At 43.7% G+C, this 12590-nt stretch overlaps 1 protein-coding gene across 1 annotated transcript in view; it reads right to left on the bottom strand.

Moving 5' to 3' along the window:
* Positions 1 to 12590, bottom strand: part of myo18ab (myosin XVIIIA b) — a 173495-nt gene that overhangs the window by 59632 nt on the left and 101273 nt on the right. Inside the window, exons 14-17 of the mRNA XM_055657428.1 lie at positions 5096 to 5183; positions 3052 to 3142; positions 1405 to 1597; positions 907 to 993 (exon numbers count right to left, since the gene is read on the bottom strand). Of these exons, the coding sequence (XP_055513403.1) occupies positions 907 to 993; positions 1405 to 1597; positions 3052 to 3142; positions 5096 to 5183 (459 nt within the window). The remainder of the gene's footprint in view (positions 1 to 906; positions 994 to 1404; positions 1598 to 3051; positions 3143 to 5095; positions 5184 to 12590) is intronic.

Here is a 12590-nt window from a genome sequence, read left to right on the forward strand (position 1 = left end):
CACTTCACAGCTCTGTGATCTATGTAATATTCTTACACATTCAAGAATGATTCAGCAGAGAAACTAATTTCCCAAAGAACTGGGAAATGTTTTGTTTGTTCTCCACAATGAGTGCAAAGTCGATTTTATTGCATCTGAGACCCATAGACCCATATTTCATCAAAGTCCTTTACAAACATTAAAGCACATACCTCAATGAAATATTAAAAATCCTAACAGCATCAGGGCTTAATAGTAGCTAATGATCAATTATTTAACCATACAATCTCAGACACTCTACAGTAAGTGAATTGGAGATATGTCCTTACTTAGTTTATAGATACAGCATGGAAACAGGCCCTTTGGCCCATTGAGTCCACGCCAACCATCGATCACGCTTTCACACTAGTTCTATGATATCCCACTTTCGCATCCACTCCCTACACATTGGGGGCAATTTACCGAGGGCCCATTAACCTACAAATCCACACGTCTTTGGGATGTGGCAGGAAACCCACGAGGTCACAGGGAGAACGTGCAAACTTCACACAGACAGCAGCTGAGGTCAGGATGGATCCCGGGTCTCTGGCGCTGTGAGGCAGCAGCTCTATCAGCTGCGCCACTGTGCTGTCCAAAACAAGACAAACCTCAATCACTATACTGCCAGGCGAGGTGGTACAATGACAACACTAAAAAAACATTTTGACAGATGCATGCAATGGAAAGGTTTAGATAAATATGGGGCAAGTGCAGGCTAATAGGACAAGCTTAGATGGGAAGGACATCTTGGTTAGCATGGACGAGTTGGGCTGAAGGGCCTGTTTCCACGTCGCATGACTCGATTACTAAATTTCATGCCATTGAATATGAAATATATGTACAATTAAAAGCATTTAATGTTCACATCCTCATGCATCAGTTTCTTACCAGTGCTTGATGACAAGTTTGATCTACGGCATCCACAGAAAAAGGGCAGCTGGATTCTACTTCATCTAAGTCAAGGTCTATGTCTTCCTGTAGGGACAGAGTACATAGAGAGCATAATTCAATAGCCATCGAGTTCATTAGTACACATACATTAAATGGCAAGATATCTATCTATCTATCTATCTATCTATCTATCTATCTATCTATCTATCTATCTATCTATCTATCTATCTATTAAAACTGTGTGTGTGTGTGTGTGTGTGTGTGTGTGTGTGTGTGTGTGTGTGTGTGTGTGTGTGTGTGTGTGTGTGTGTGTGTGTGTGTGTGTGTCGGCCTGTGTGGCTTCATCTCTCCGTCGTAAACAGGGCCCCACCGCCACCGTCGAGTCTCACGGCTGCTGCCAAGTCTCACCTCACAGTGTTATCATTTATAGACCGCAGCTGGCATAAACTGCACTCAAAAGTGATTTGTACAGGCAGGATGCAATGAACAACTCACCTCCTTATACCGATCAAGCTCTTTCAAATATGTCCGCTCGTAGAAGAGCATCTGTAAGCGCTCCTGGGCATAATTCTGGCAGAGTTCCTCAAAAGTGGCAGCTCTTTCAGATGAAGTGGCTTTTGGGTTCTGGAATCCAGGGGTGTCCACTACCATTATGGAACAAAGTGAATGCTGAGAGGACTTGAGAGCCCTAGTTTAAAAAGGGAAGCAATGTCAGAAATATCAAACGCTATTAAAATTGTGAAATATATTTATTTTCTTTACAAATTTAAATCTCATTAGCATTGGACCTAACTACACACGCAAATGTAGATATCTTAGCAGCTTAATTAGAGACCTCTAAATATGATCATAGATTTGTGTGAATGTCAAACACAGTTGGGGAAAAAAAAATGATTTGTTTAATGAAAAATCAACCTAAATACCCAAGGCACCAAAAAAGTTGTGATTTCAAAGGATATCGGTAATGAAATATTTCTCCATACATTTAGTCCATTATGCTTCAGAAATATCACATTTTAATTAAGTTACAAAATGTGCCTTAATAATTTATGTAAGTTTGATAAGGAAAATAAATGGAGGACAAGCTGTATCAGCTGTAATAAGAAAGGGTAATTAAAACTTAGGCGACAAAAAAAAAGATTTAAAAGAAAATACTGAAGGGCGACACGGTGGCGCAGCAGTAGAATGTGCGGCACGGTGGCTGTCTGTCTGGAGTTTGCACGTTCTCCTCGTGACCACGTGGATTTTTTCCGGGTGCTCCGCTTTCCTCCCACACTCCGAAGACGTGCAGGTTTGTAGGTTAATTGGCTTCGGTAAAAATTGCAAAAATGTAAAAGTGCCCAGTGTGTGGGATGGTGTTAGAGTGGACGGGATGATCACTGGTCAGTGTGGACTCGGTTGGACAAAGGACTTCTTTCGGAGCTGTATCTCTACAGTGTAAAGTGAAATGGAGAGGAACCAGCTTTGTGGAGCAGATAGCCAATGGTAGAACAACATTCAACATGAGGATGATGTGTAAAGGAGGATGTGAGGCTGGAAGTACAAAAAACATAAAACTCTGTAACTATGTGTTGTCAGCACTGGGCCTGTACACGCTGGAGTTTAGAAGGATGAGGGGGGACCTCATTGAAACATACAAAATAGTGAAAGGTTTGGATAGAGTGGATGTGGAGAGGATGTTTCCACTAGTGGGAGAGTTTAGGACTAAAGGTCACAGCCTCAGAATTAAAGGATGTTCTTTTAGAAAGGAGATGAGGAAAAAATTCTTTAGTCAGAGGGTGGTGAATCTGTGGAATTCTTTGCCACAGAAGGCTGTGGAGACCAAGTCAATGGATATGTTTAAAGGAGAGATAGATAGATTCTTGATTAGTACATTGTCAGGGGTTATGGCAGGAGAATGGGGCTAGGAGGGAGAGATAGATCAGCCATGATTGAATGGCGGAGCAGACTTGATGGGCCGAACGGCCTAATTCTACTCCTATCACTTATGACATGACCTTAAGTGTGAGTGAGCACTGAAATTGTGCACCTCCAAGATCCATGTGATTGGTATGACTTGTGAAAGATGCCTATTCCAAACACCTTTGTAGTTACGCTACCATCAAATGCCAATCCATAGAGTGAAAATAATGGAAGTTTTACCTATTAATGAGTGAGATTAGCACTGTAAACATCTCTCCATATAAACTGGACGCCATTGCTTCGAGACATTCCATTGCGGTTATCTTGGGCCCTATTAAAGCACATACACAATGTTATAATAGTCAAGCTCATGCACAGTCACTTGCACCAATTATTCTTTAAAACTTGCATTTCCAAACTGCATAACAGCCATTATCAGGCAACTGAACCATCCTACCACAACCAGAGAGCAGTGCTGAACTACCAACTACCTCATTGGAGACACTTGGACTATCTTTGATCGGACTTTACTGGCTTTACCTTGCACTAAACATAATTCCCTTATCATGTATCCGTACACTGTGAATGCCTCGATTGTAATCATGTATTGTCTTTCCGGTTAGCACGCAACAAAAGCTTTCCACTGTACCTCGGTACACGTAGACAATAAACTAAACTGAACTGAACCTTACTGTTGTATGCGTTGTATGTAGAATGCTTGTGCAATATTTATTTGACTATTTACAAAATGTCATCAATATTAATATATTGACTAGTATGTTCAGTTGATAATCTTTTTTCACAGTAATTATGACAGTTATTCTGCCATAAAGAAGTAAAACATCATAAATGTTGATTTACACACGAATCTCATTGTAGTGAACGCTGTTTAAAGTCGATGATAAATCTGACGGAATTTGTGAACCATATACATCTATGTGATGGCACCCGTTCATAAATCTGTGGCAGATCAGCGATACTCACGAGACCAGGAGGAAAGAAATGTGTGTAAATCTACCGAGTGAAATCAATGATGGTGGCAGCCAGGGGAACAATTTCACAGCCACGCACCATTACCCACTCCTGCGAGCTGGGTTTACGGAGCAGAATTGACAGGCAAGCAGACTTACAACCCCAGTTGGTGACAACTTTATGCCTCATCTTACTTGCACGCGTAGAAATTTATAATGCCGAAGGAAGGAATTAAAACCATGGAGAGTCACGAAGGAAAGAAATAAAACCACGCTGAAGGAGAGTTATTTGCCGTACTATTATTACCCAAGTCCGTGGTCCGTCACCTTGTAACTGACCGTAGAGCAGGGGCCCTTTCAGATGCAAATGACTCACCCATTCAGGTAGACACAAAATGCTGGAGTAACTCGGTGGGACAGGCAGAATCTTCGGAGAGAAGGAATGGGTGACGTTTCGGGTCGAGACCCTTCTTCAGTCATGTTTCAGTCTGAAGTCAGATGTAGTCTGAAGAAGGGTCTCGACCTGAAACGTCACCCATTCCTTCTCTCCACTGAGTTACTCCAGCATTTTGTGTCTATCTATGGTTTAAACCAGCATCTGCAGCTCCTTCCTACACATTCCTTCTCCTGAACTTGTCTCTATACCTTCTAATGCCTTAGATCACTGTCCCTCCGTTATGGGAAATGGGCCCTTCTCTTTTTTGTAAACAACACAAGACCTCAGCCCTGGGGAAGTCAACGATATCTTCTATGATTCATTGCTTCCTGCTCATTGATTTCAACATTTGCCCGTAACATTGCTGGAAATAAAATACAATCTATTGACTGTAATGAACACTGGAATATTACAAGGCATTAAGCAAGCATAACCCACTTCAAGCCCAAGAGACACAGCAAAATGTTAAGTACAGTTTTTAAATGCCAATAATTAGACAAATATACCTTAGTGAAGCACCACGACCAAATATTGACATTTTAATGTTTGAGTCATAGAGTGATACAGTGTGGAAACGGGCCCTTCATCCCAACTTGCCCACACCGACTAACATGCCCCATCTGCACTAATCCCACCTGCCCGCGTTTGACCCATATCCCGCTAAACCAGTCCTATCCATGTACCTGCCTAAATGTTTCTTAAATAAGACAATGGTACCAGCCTCAACTACATCCTCTGTCAGCTAATTCCGTACTCCCACCACCCTTTTGTGTGAATGAATAATATTTCCCCCCCCCCCCCCCCCGGTCCCTCGTTGTTCCCCTTTTAGAGTGTTCCTCATCGTTATAAAAATGATATATCAAATGAAATGTTTTACCTGAGCCATCTCCCTGTCCCCCCCCCCCCCCTCCCCCCGGAGGATAATTCCTCCAGGTTACAGCCCAAGGATAAGTCTCTTTTCCCCACTCATTTCGAGAGTGTGGAACATGCAGCCAGGAAACATTATTTAGGCCATCAGAGTCACTCGTTATTCAATATGATCATGGCTGATCATCCAACTCAGTATCCCGTATGCCTTCTCTCCATACCCCCTGATTACCTTAGACAAGGGCCACATCTAACTCCCTCTTAATATAGCCGTCATCTGGCCCAACTACCCTGACGCAAGAGTTCCAGTTGACCTCTCTGCGTGAAAAAAGCCATCTCGATTTAAAGGATTTCCCCTTTAACAAGCTGCGGACCCCTTGTCCTAATTCCTAACAGGGAACAATTGCAGCCCAACAGGTAAGAATTTTGCTTTTTATAAGATCCCCACTCAATCTTCTAAATCGAGCAAAACTGTCTATCCTCTTTCCAGCTGGAACATGCCAGAAATAAGGGTGACCCGTTCTACTCCCTCTATGGCATTAATGTCCTTCCTCAGATTTGGACCAAAACTGTACGCAATACTGCAACCTTTAATGATACTAGATCACTATCACATAAAATGCACATTTAATATAGTAACAGCACGGTGGCGCAGCGGTAGAGTTGCTGCCTCACAGCGCCAGAGGCTCAAGTTTGATCCTGACCACGGGTGCTGTGTGTACGGAGTTTGTACGTTCTCCCCGTGACCTGCGTGGGCTTTCTCCGGGCGCTCCGGTTTCCTCCCACATTGCAAAGACGAACAGGTTTGCAGGTTAATTGGCTTCAGTAAAAATTTTAATTGTCCCTAGTGTGCGTAGGATAGTGTTAGTGTACGGGGATCGCTGGTCGGCGTGGACTCAGTGGGCTGAAGGGCCTGTTCCCGCGCTGTATCTCTAGACTAAACTAGCAGGAGAACAAAACTAACAACATTCCATCAGTTAATTTGTGATCAGACTATTTGACACCAAAGTCTCACTGTCACCTGTTTTCATGATTCCTGTCAGGATATGTGTTACATACACATTGTCATTAGCGATTGTCATACAATGAAAATCCAGTTCTTCATCCATTTTAGATCCACCCACATTTCCACACTTTCTTATAAGCGGCAGTTTATATAACTTATGCATTTATCCAAAGGTGGAGAAGAGATTATAATGACCCTCATCTAATACCCCTGTCCCACTTAGGAAACCTGAACAGAAACCTCTAGAGACTTTGCGCCACACCCAAGGTTTCCGTGCGGTTCCCAGAGGTTCCCGGCGGTTTTTGTCAGTCTCCCTACCTGCTTCCACTACCTGCAACCTCCGACAACTACCTGCAAGCTTTCACTTTCCTTTGGCCCCCCACATCAGCAATATCACACCTTCTGCATACTTTCATCTCCGCAACATCTCCAGACTCCGCCCCTCCCTCTCCAAAGACAATACACAAGTCCTCATCCACGCTCTGGTCACATCCCGCATCGATTACTGCAACGCCCTCCTCACTTGCACCTACAATAAACTTCTTCATCGCCTCCAATGCATTCAGAACTCTGCAGCCCGGATCATCACCCGCACCAGATCATCGGACCACATCACACCCATCCTCACTCAGCTCCACTGGCTCCCTGTGCTCCACCGGATTAACTACAAGATTTTACTGCTGACCTTCAAAGCCCTACACAACCTTGCTCCCCAATACCTCTCTGACCTGCTGCCACCATACACTCCTTCCCGGTCACTTTGTTCCTCCTCAGCTGCAATTTTAACTGTCCCCACATTTAGACTCGACACCATGGGTGCCAGAGCCTTCAGCTGCTGTGCCCCACGTCTCTGGAACATTCTCCCACCTCCCATCCGTCACCTGGACACTATCGATCAATTCAAATCACAACTCAAAACACACCTGTTTAGATTAGCATACCCGACATAACTTCCACCATGTTCACCCTGATTTTAATGACTTAAAATGTTTTGTGTATTTTTTGTTTTTTGTTTTTAATCAACTTGATTTTAATATTGATAAATGTATTGTGATTTTATGTCCTGTAAGGTGTCCTTGGCTGTCCAGAAAGGCGCCAGCAAATAAAATGCATTATTATTATTATTATTATTAACCTCCGGGAACCGCACGGAAACCTTGGGTGGGGCGCAAAGTCTCCAGAGGTTTCCGTTCAGGTTTCCTAAGTGGGACGGGGGCTTTAACTCTCTATATCCAGGATTAAGATTGCACGGCATAAGAACAGATACAAAAAACAAAATGCATCATGCTTATAAACAAAATATAACAATTATACACTCAGATGCATGAGAAAACATTAAAGTACTACAAATTATATTGAAAAGCATAAGATGCACGAAAAGATTTAAAACATTGATTCCTTAATTTGTTGTTAAGTTCTCCAGAAATCAATTTCCAGCACTTCAAAGCAATAAAATAATCAAAGTTGTACCATTATCTTCTGTTTAGAGTTAATGACAGAGCTTGTTCTGGCTTATTACATCGAGAGAGGTCAGGCCTCCACCTAGTTTCCGACATTTTAAATGGTTTTACGGCACTGTTGCTCCCTTAAATTAAATTATTGGCGACATGAATCATCCCCTCAATTGAAGATAGACACAAAAAGTAACTCAGCAGGACAGGCAGCGTCTCTGGAGAGAAGGAATGGGTGACGTTTCGTGTCGAGACCCTTCTTCAGACTTCGGGTCTCAAAACCTAAGGCTATTCTCAGAACACTAAGGAGAGTTTGTAGAGTACAAAGTTTACAGAGTACAAGGTTTACATATTCTGGTGTGCTGCTGTAAGTAAGAATGTCATTGTTCTGTGTGGGGCATATAACATTAAACACTCTTGACTATTGAAACCCATAGAAGGACTCAGACGAATGAGGAAAAAAAGGATTATGGTGGTGGATTTAGTTTCTTCTGTTTACACTGAGACATTAAAAATAACGTAACCATCAAGCACATTGCCTGTGCCATATGTTAGTGGAAGGGTGGTGACATGCCATGAAATGGTTGGCATTGACTTTGGTAAGTTTCAACACTAGCATTGCTCAGCGTAAGTGCCAGGATGCGTCATTGCCAGAGTACAACTTCACAGGTTACGAGCCCAGCTCTGAAGCGGCATTCTGCGCACAGACCAAGTGTGAATAAGAACCTGGCTGCCACTTCCCATGTTAGTGCCTGGCACGGGATTCATCTACCTCATCAGTTAAACGTGTACAGAGGAACTGCAGATGCAGGTTTACATATAAGATAGGCACAAAATGCTGGAGTAATTCAGACAGGCAGCATCTCTGGTTAGAAGGAATGGGTGACGTTTCAGGTCGAGACCCTTCTTCACTCTGACCCGAAACGTCAGCCATTCCTTCTCCCCAGCGATGCTGCCTGTCCCGCTGAGTTACTCCAGCCTTGTGTGTCTATCTTAGCCCAATCAGTTAAACAGGATTACAGGGAAGGAAAGGGAAATATGTTACGTTTTAATTAATTGATTTTGCTTACTATTTTGATGCATTCTTAGCCTTTAGCTGTTTATTTATCTGGCTTTATTTTTTAAGTCTAAAACAATGATTCCACTATTAACAGTCTTTGATTCTGGGTGTCAGAGAAATTTGGAAACAATGCAAAACCCAGACAATGAAATGGCCAGAAGATTGAGGCTGGGTTTTGTCAGCTGCCTAAGGCCAACCATGTGACTTCAGTGCATCAAACTTCCAATGCTCATCTCTGTGAATGCTTTGGCAAGCTAGTACACCTTCCAGATCTAATTAGGGTAACGTCAGGGGAATGCAGGGCACAGGCAACAGCCCCAGGATAGTAAAGCCATACAATTATAGAAAATCTACAGCACAGAAATTTGAGGAGTAACTTTTTCCACACAAAGGGTGGCGGGTGTATGGAACAAGCTCATAGCCTCAGAATTAAAGGGTGCTCTTTTAGAAAGGAGGTGAGGAGGAACTTCTTTAGTCAGAGGGTAGTTAATCTGTGGAACTCATTGCCACAGAGATCTGTGGAGGCCAAGTCAGTGGATATTTTTAAGGAAGTGATGAACAAATTCTTGATTAGTACGGGTGTCAAGGGTTATGGGGAGAAGGCAGGAAAATGGGATTAGGAGGCAGAGATCAGCCATGATTGAATGGCGGAGTGGACTCGATGGGTCGAATGGCCTAATTCTGCTCCAATAACTTGTGAAGCTGCCAGAGGGGGTTGTTGAGGCCGGGACTATCCCAACGCTTAAGAAACAGTTAGACAGGTACATGGATAGGACAGGTTTGGAGGGACATGGGCCAAACGCGGGCAGATGGGACTAGTATAGTTGGGACATGTGGGCAAGTTGGGCCGAAGGGCCTGTTTCCACGCTGTATCACTCTATGACTCGATGACACATTAGGTCCTTTGGTGCATCCTCTCTGTACCAGGCCATGAAACAACTGGATAGCCTGCAACAAAAGTTTTTCACTGTAGCTCAGTAAACATTAAAGAAAACTGAAACTGAATGTTGCGAGAACAGATGGGAGAAAGAAATTAATGGAAAATTGAAAACAAATATGCAATTTTATGGCAAATAGCGTTTACTGCAGAAAAGTGCTATTTTAATATAAAAATGCTTATTTTCAAAATCCAAAAACTGGCAACATATTGGCTAGAGAGACTTGCTTTTTTTTTTTAATTTGCAGGGCATGAGTTTCAATCATAATTATTATTGGTCACTGAAGTTCTATGCGAAACGGCGGCAAGCCATTCACATGAACAATGTTTAGTTTAGTTTATTGTCACATAACCGAGGTACAGTGAAAAGTTTTTACTGCGTGCTAACCATTCGGTAGAAAGTCAAGGTCAGACCGTTTAGCGAAAGATCACCCACAAATGCTTAGGAAGGAACTGCAGATGCTGGTTTAAACCGAAGATAGAGCTGGAGAAACTCAGCGGGTCAGACAGCATCCCTTCTTCAGACTGAGTCAGGGAAAAGGGAAACGAGAGATACAGACGGTGATGTAGAGAGATGTAGAACAAATGAATGAAAGATTTGCAAAAAAGTAACGATGAACAAGGAAACAGGCCAGTGTTAGCGTTTGTTAGGTGAGAACGAATAGACATAGAAACATAGAAATTAGGTGCAGGAGTAGGCCATTCGGCCCTTCGAGCCTGCACCGCCATTCAATATGATCATGGCTGATCATCCAACTCAGTATCCCGTACCTGCCTTCTCTCCATACCCCATGATCCCCTTAGCCACAAGGGCCACATCTAACTCCCTCTTAAATATAGCCAATGAACTGTGGCCTCGACTACCCTCTGTGGCAGAGAGTTCCAGAGATTCACCACTCTGTGTGAAAAAAGTTCTTCTCATCTCGGTTTTAAAGGATTTCCCACTTATCCTTAAGCTGTGACCCCTTGTCCTGGACTTCCCCAACATCGGGAACAATCTTCCTACATCTAGCCTGTCCAACCCCTTAAGAATTTTGTAAGTTTCTATAAGATCCCCTCTCAATCTCCTAAATTCTAGAGAGTATAAACCAAGTCTATCCAGTCTTTCTTCATAAGACAGTCCTGACATCCCAGGAATCAGTCTGGTGAACCTTCTCTGCACTCCCTCTATGGCAAAAATGTCCTTCGTCAGATTTGGAGACCAAAAACTGTACGCAATACTCCAGGTGTTTAGACGAGACCTAACAAGACGGCGTTGGTGTTACTTGGGTAGGGGAGGGATGGAGAGAGTGGGAATGTTCGGGGTTACTTGAAGTTAGAGAAATCAATATTCAGTGCACATTCAAATATTCATATTTTTTGCATATCTTTCATTCATTTGTCCTATGTCTCTCCACATCACCGTCTTTATCTCTCGTTTCCCTTTTCCCCTTGACTGTCAGTCTGAAGAAGGCTCGGACCCGGAAGTGGTGGCGCTGCCTGGCAGCTGCGGCTCGCCTGCAGTCCGTCTGTTTTTTTCTTTTTTTTTTTTGTTGTGTTTCTTTTGTCTGTTTTAGCTAAAGTTAGTTAAATTAGTTTATTAGGTTGTGCATGTGTGGGGGGGGTGGGAGAAACTCCTTCGGGGGGACGCGACTTTTTCTTGTCGTGTCCTCCGTCTCCGTCTGCGCTGAGGCCTAATGGGGGAGCTGGCGGCCTCAGGGCTGTGGCGGCATTCCGGCGGTGGACCCGACTTCGGAGGCTCGGCCGCCGCCCCAGTGGACGACATCGTCGGGAGCTCGCAGGTCACAGGTTGGTGCCCTGTTTTTCCGGAGCTCCCGCAACAACAGCTTTGTCCGCTGGACTGGAGGGCAGCAGCTTCGACCACCCCGGGCCGCGGAGTTGGAACCGGCCCGTTCGCGGAGCACGGTTGAACCGCAGGACTTACTTACCATCACCCGGCGGGGTCACAACATCGGAGGCCTGGATCGCCTCAGCGCAGAGGGAGAACAAGGAGGGAAGAGACAAAGACTTTAAGACTTTTGCCTCCATCACAGTGAGGAGGTGCCTGGTGAACTCACTGTGGTGGATGTTACATTTGTGTTTATTGTGTGTTTTTGTTCTTTTTATTATATGTATGACTGCAAGGCCCGAAATTCCGTTCAGGCCGAAAGGTCTGAATGACAATAAAGGATACTTTGACTTTGACTAAAACGTCATCTATTCCTTTTCTGCAGGAATGCTGCAAGACCCGCTGAGTTCTGCTTTTTGTGTCTGCGCCCAAATGCTTGAACAGCAAAACAAACTGCAGACGCAAGGGTAAACACAAAGTTCTAAAAATACTCAGCAGGTGAGGCTGACGTGGAGAAAGAGCTAACTATTCAGATCGATGGACCTTCAGCAGAACTGGAAAAGTCAGGAAAACAAGTCAATGACGCAAGGAACTGCAGATGCTGGATTGCAAAAAAAACAAACAAATTGTTGGAGAAACTCAGCATGTCAGGCAGTATCTCTAGAGGGCATGTTTTGGGTTGGGACCCTTCTTCAGTAAGAAAATTAGCATGTTTTAAATTGACGAGGGGGGGGGGGGGGGCAATGTGTGTAATAGGTAACATCTGTAATGGAAGTGAATGTAGAAACAAAGAACTGCAGATGTTGGCTTACACAAAAACTAGACGCAAAATGCTGGAGTCAGCGGGTCAGTGATGTTTCGGGAAGTAGGGTCCTGACCTGAAACATCACCCGTCCTTTTTCTCTAGAGATGCTGCCTGAGATGCTGAGCTACTATCTATCCTTGGACTATCCTTGATCGGACTTTGCTTGACGTAACTCGCACTAAACGTTATTCCCTCATCAATTATTTATACATTGTAAATGCCTGGATTGTAATCATGTATCGTCTTTCCGCTGACTGGATAGCACGCCACAAAAGCTTTTCACTGTACCTCGGTGCACGTGACAATAAACTAAACTGTAAACTCTACTCCAGCACTTTGTGTCCAACTGTAATGGAATGCAGTCCAAATGCTGCCCAGTTCACATCATATTTTCAATGCCCTTTAGTTAATAGATGAA

This window comes from Leucoraja erinacea, chromosome 28, assembly GCF_028641065.1.
Source record: "Leucoraja erinacea ecotype New England chromosome 28, Leri_hhj_1, whole genome shotgun sequence".
Classification (NCBI taxonomy): domain Eukaryota; kingdom Metazoa; phylum Chordata; class Chondrichthyes; order Rajiformes; family Rajidae; genus Leucoraja; species Leucoraja erinaceus.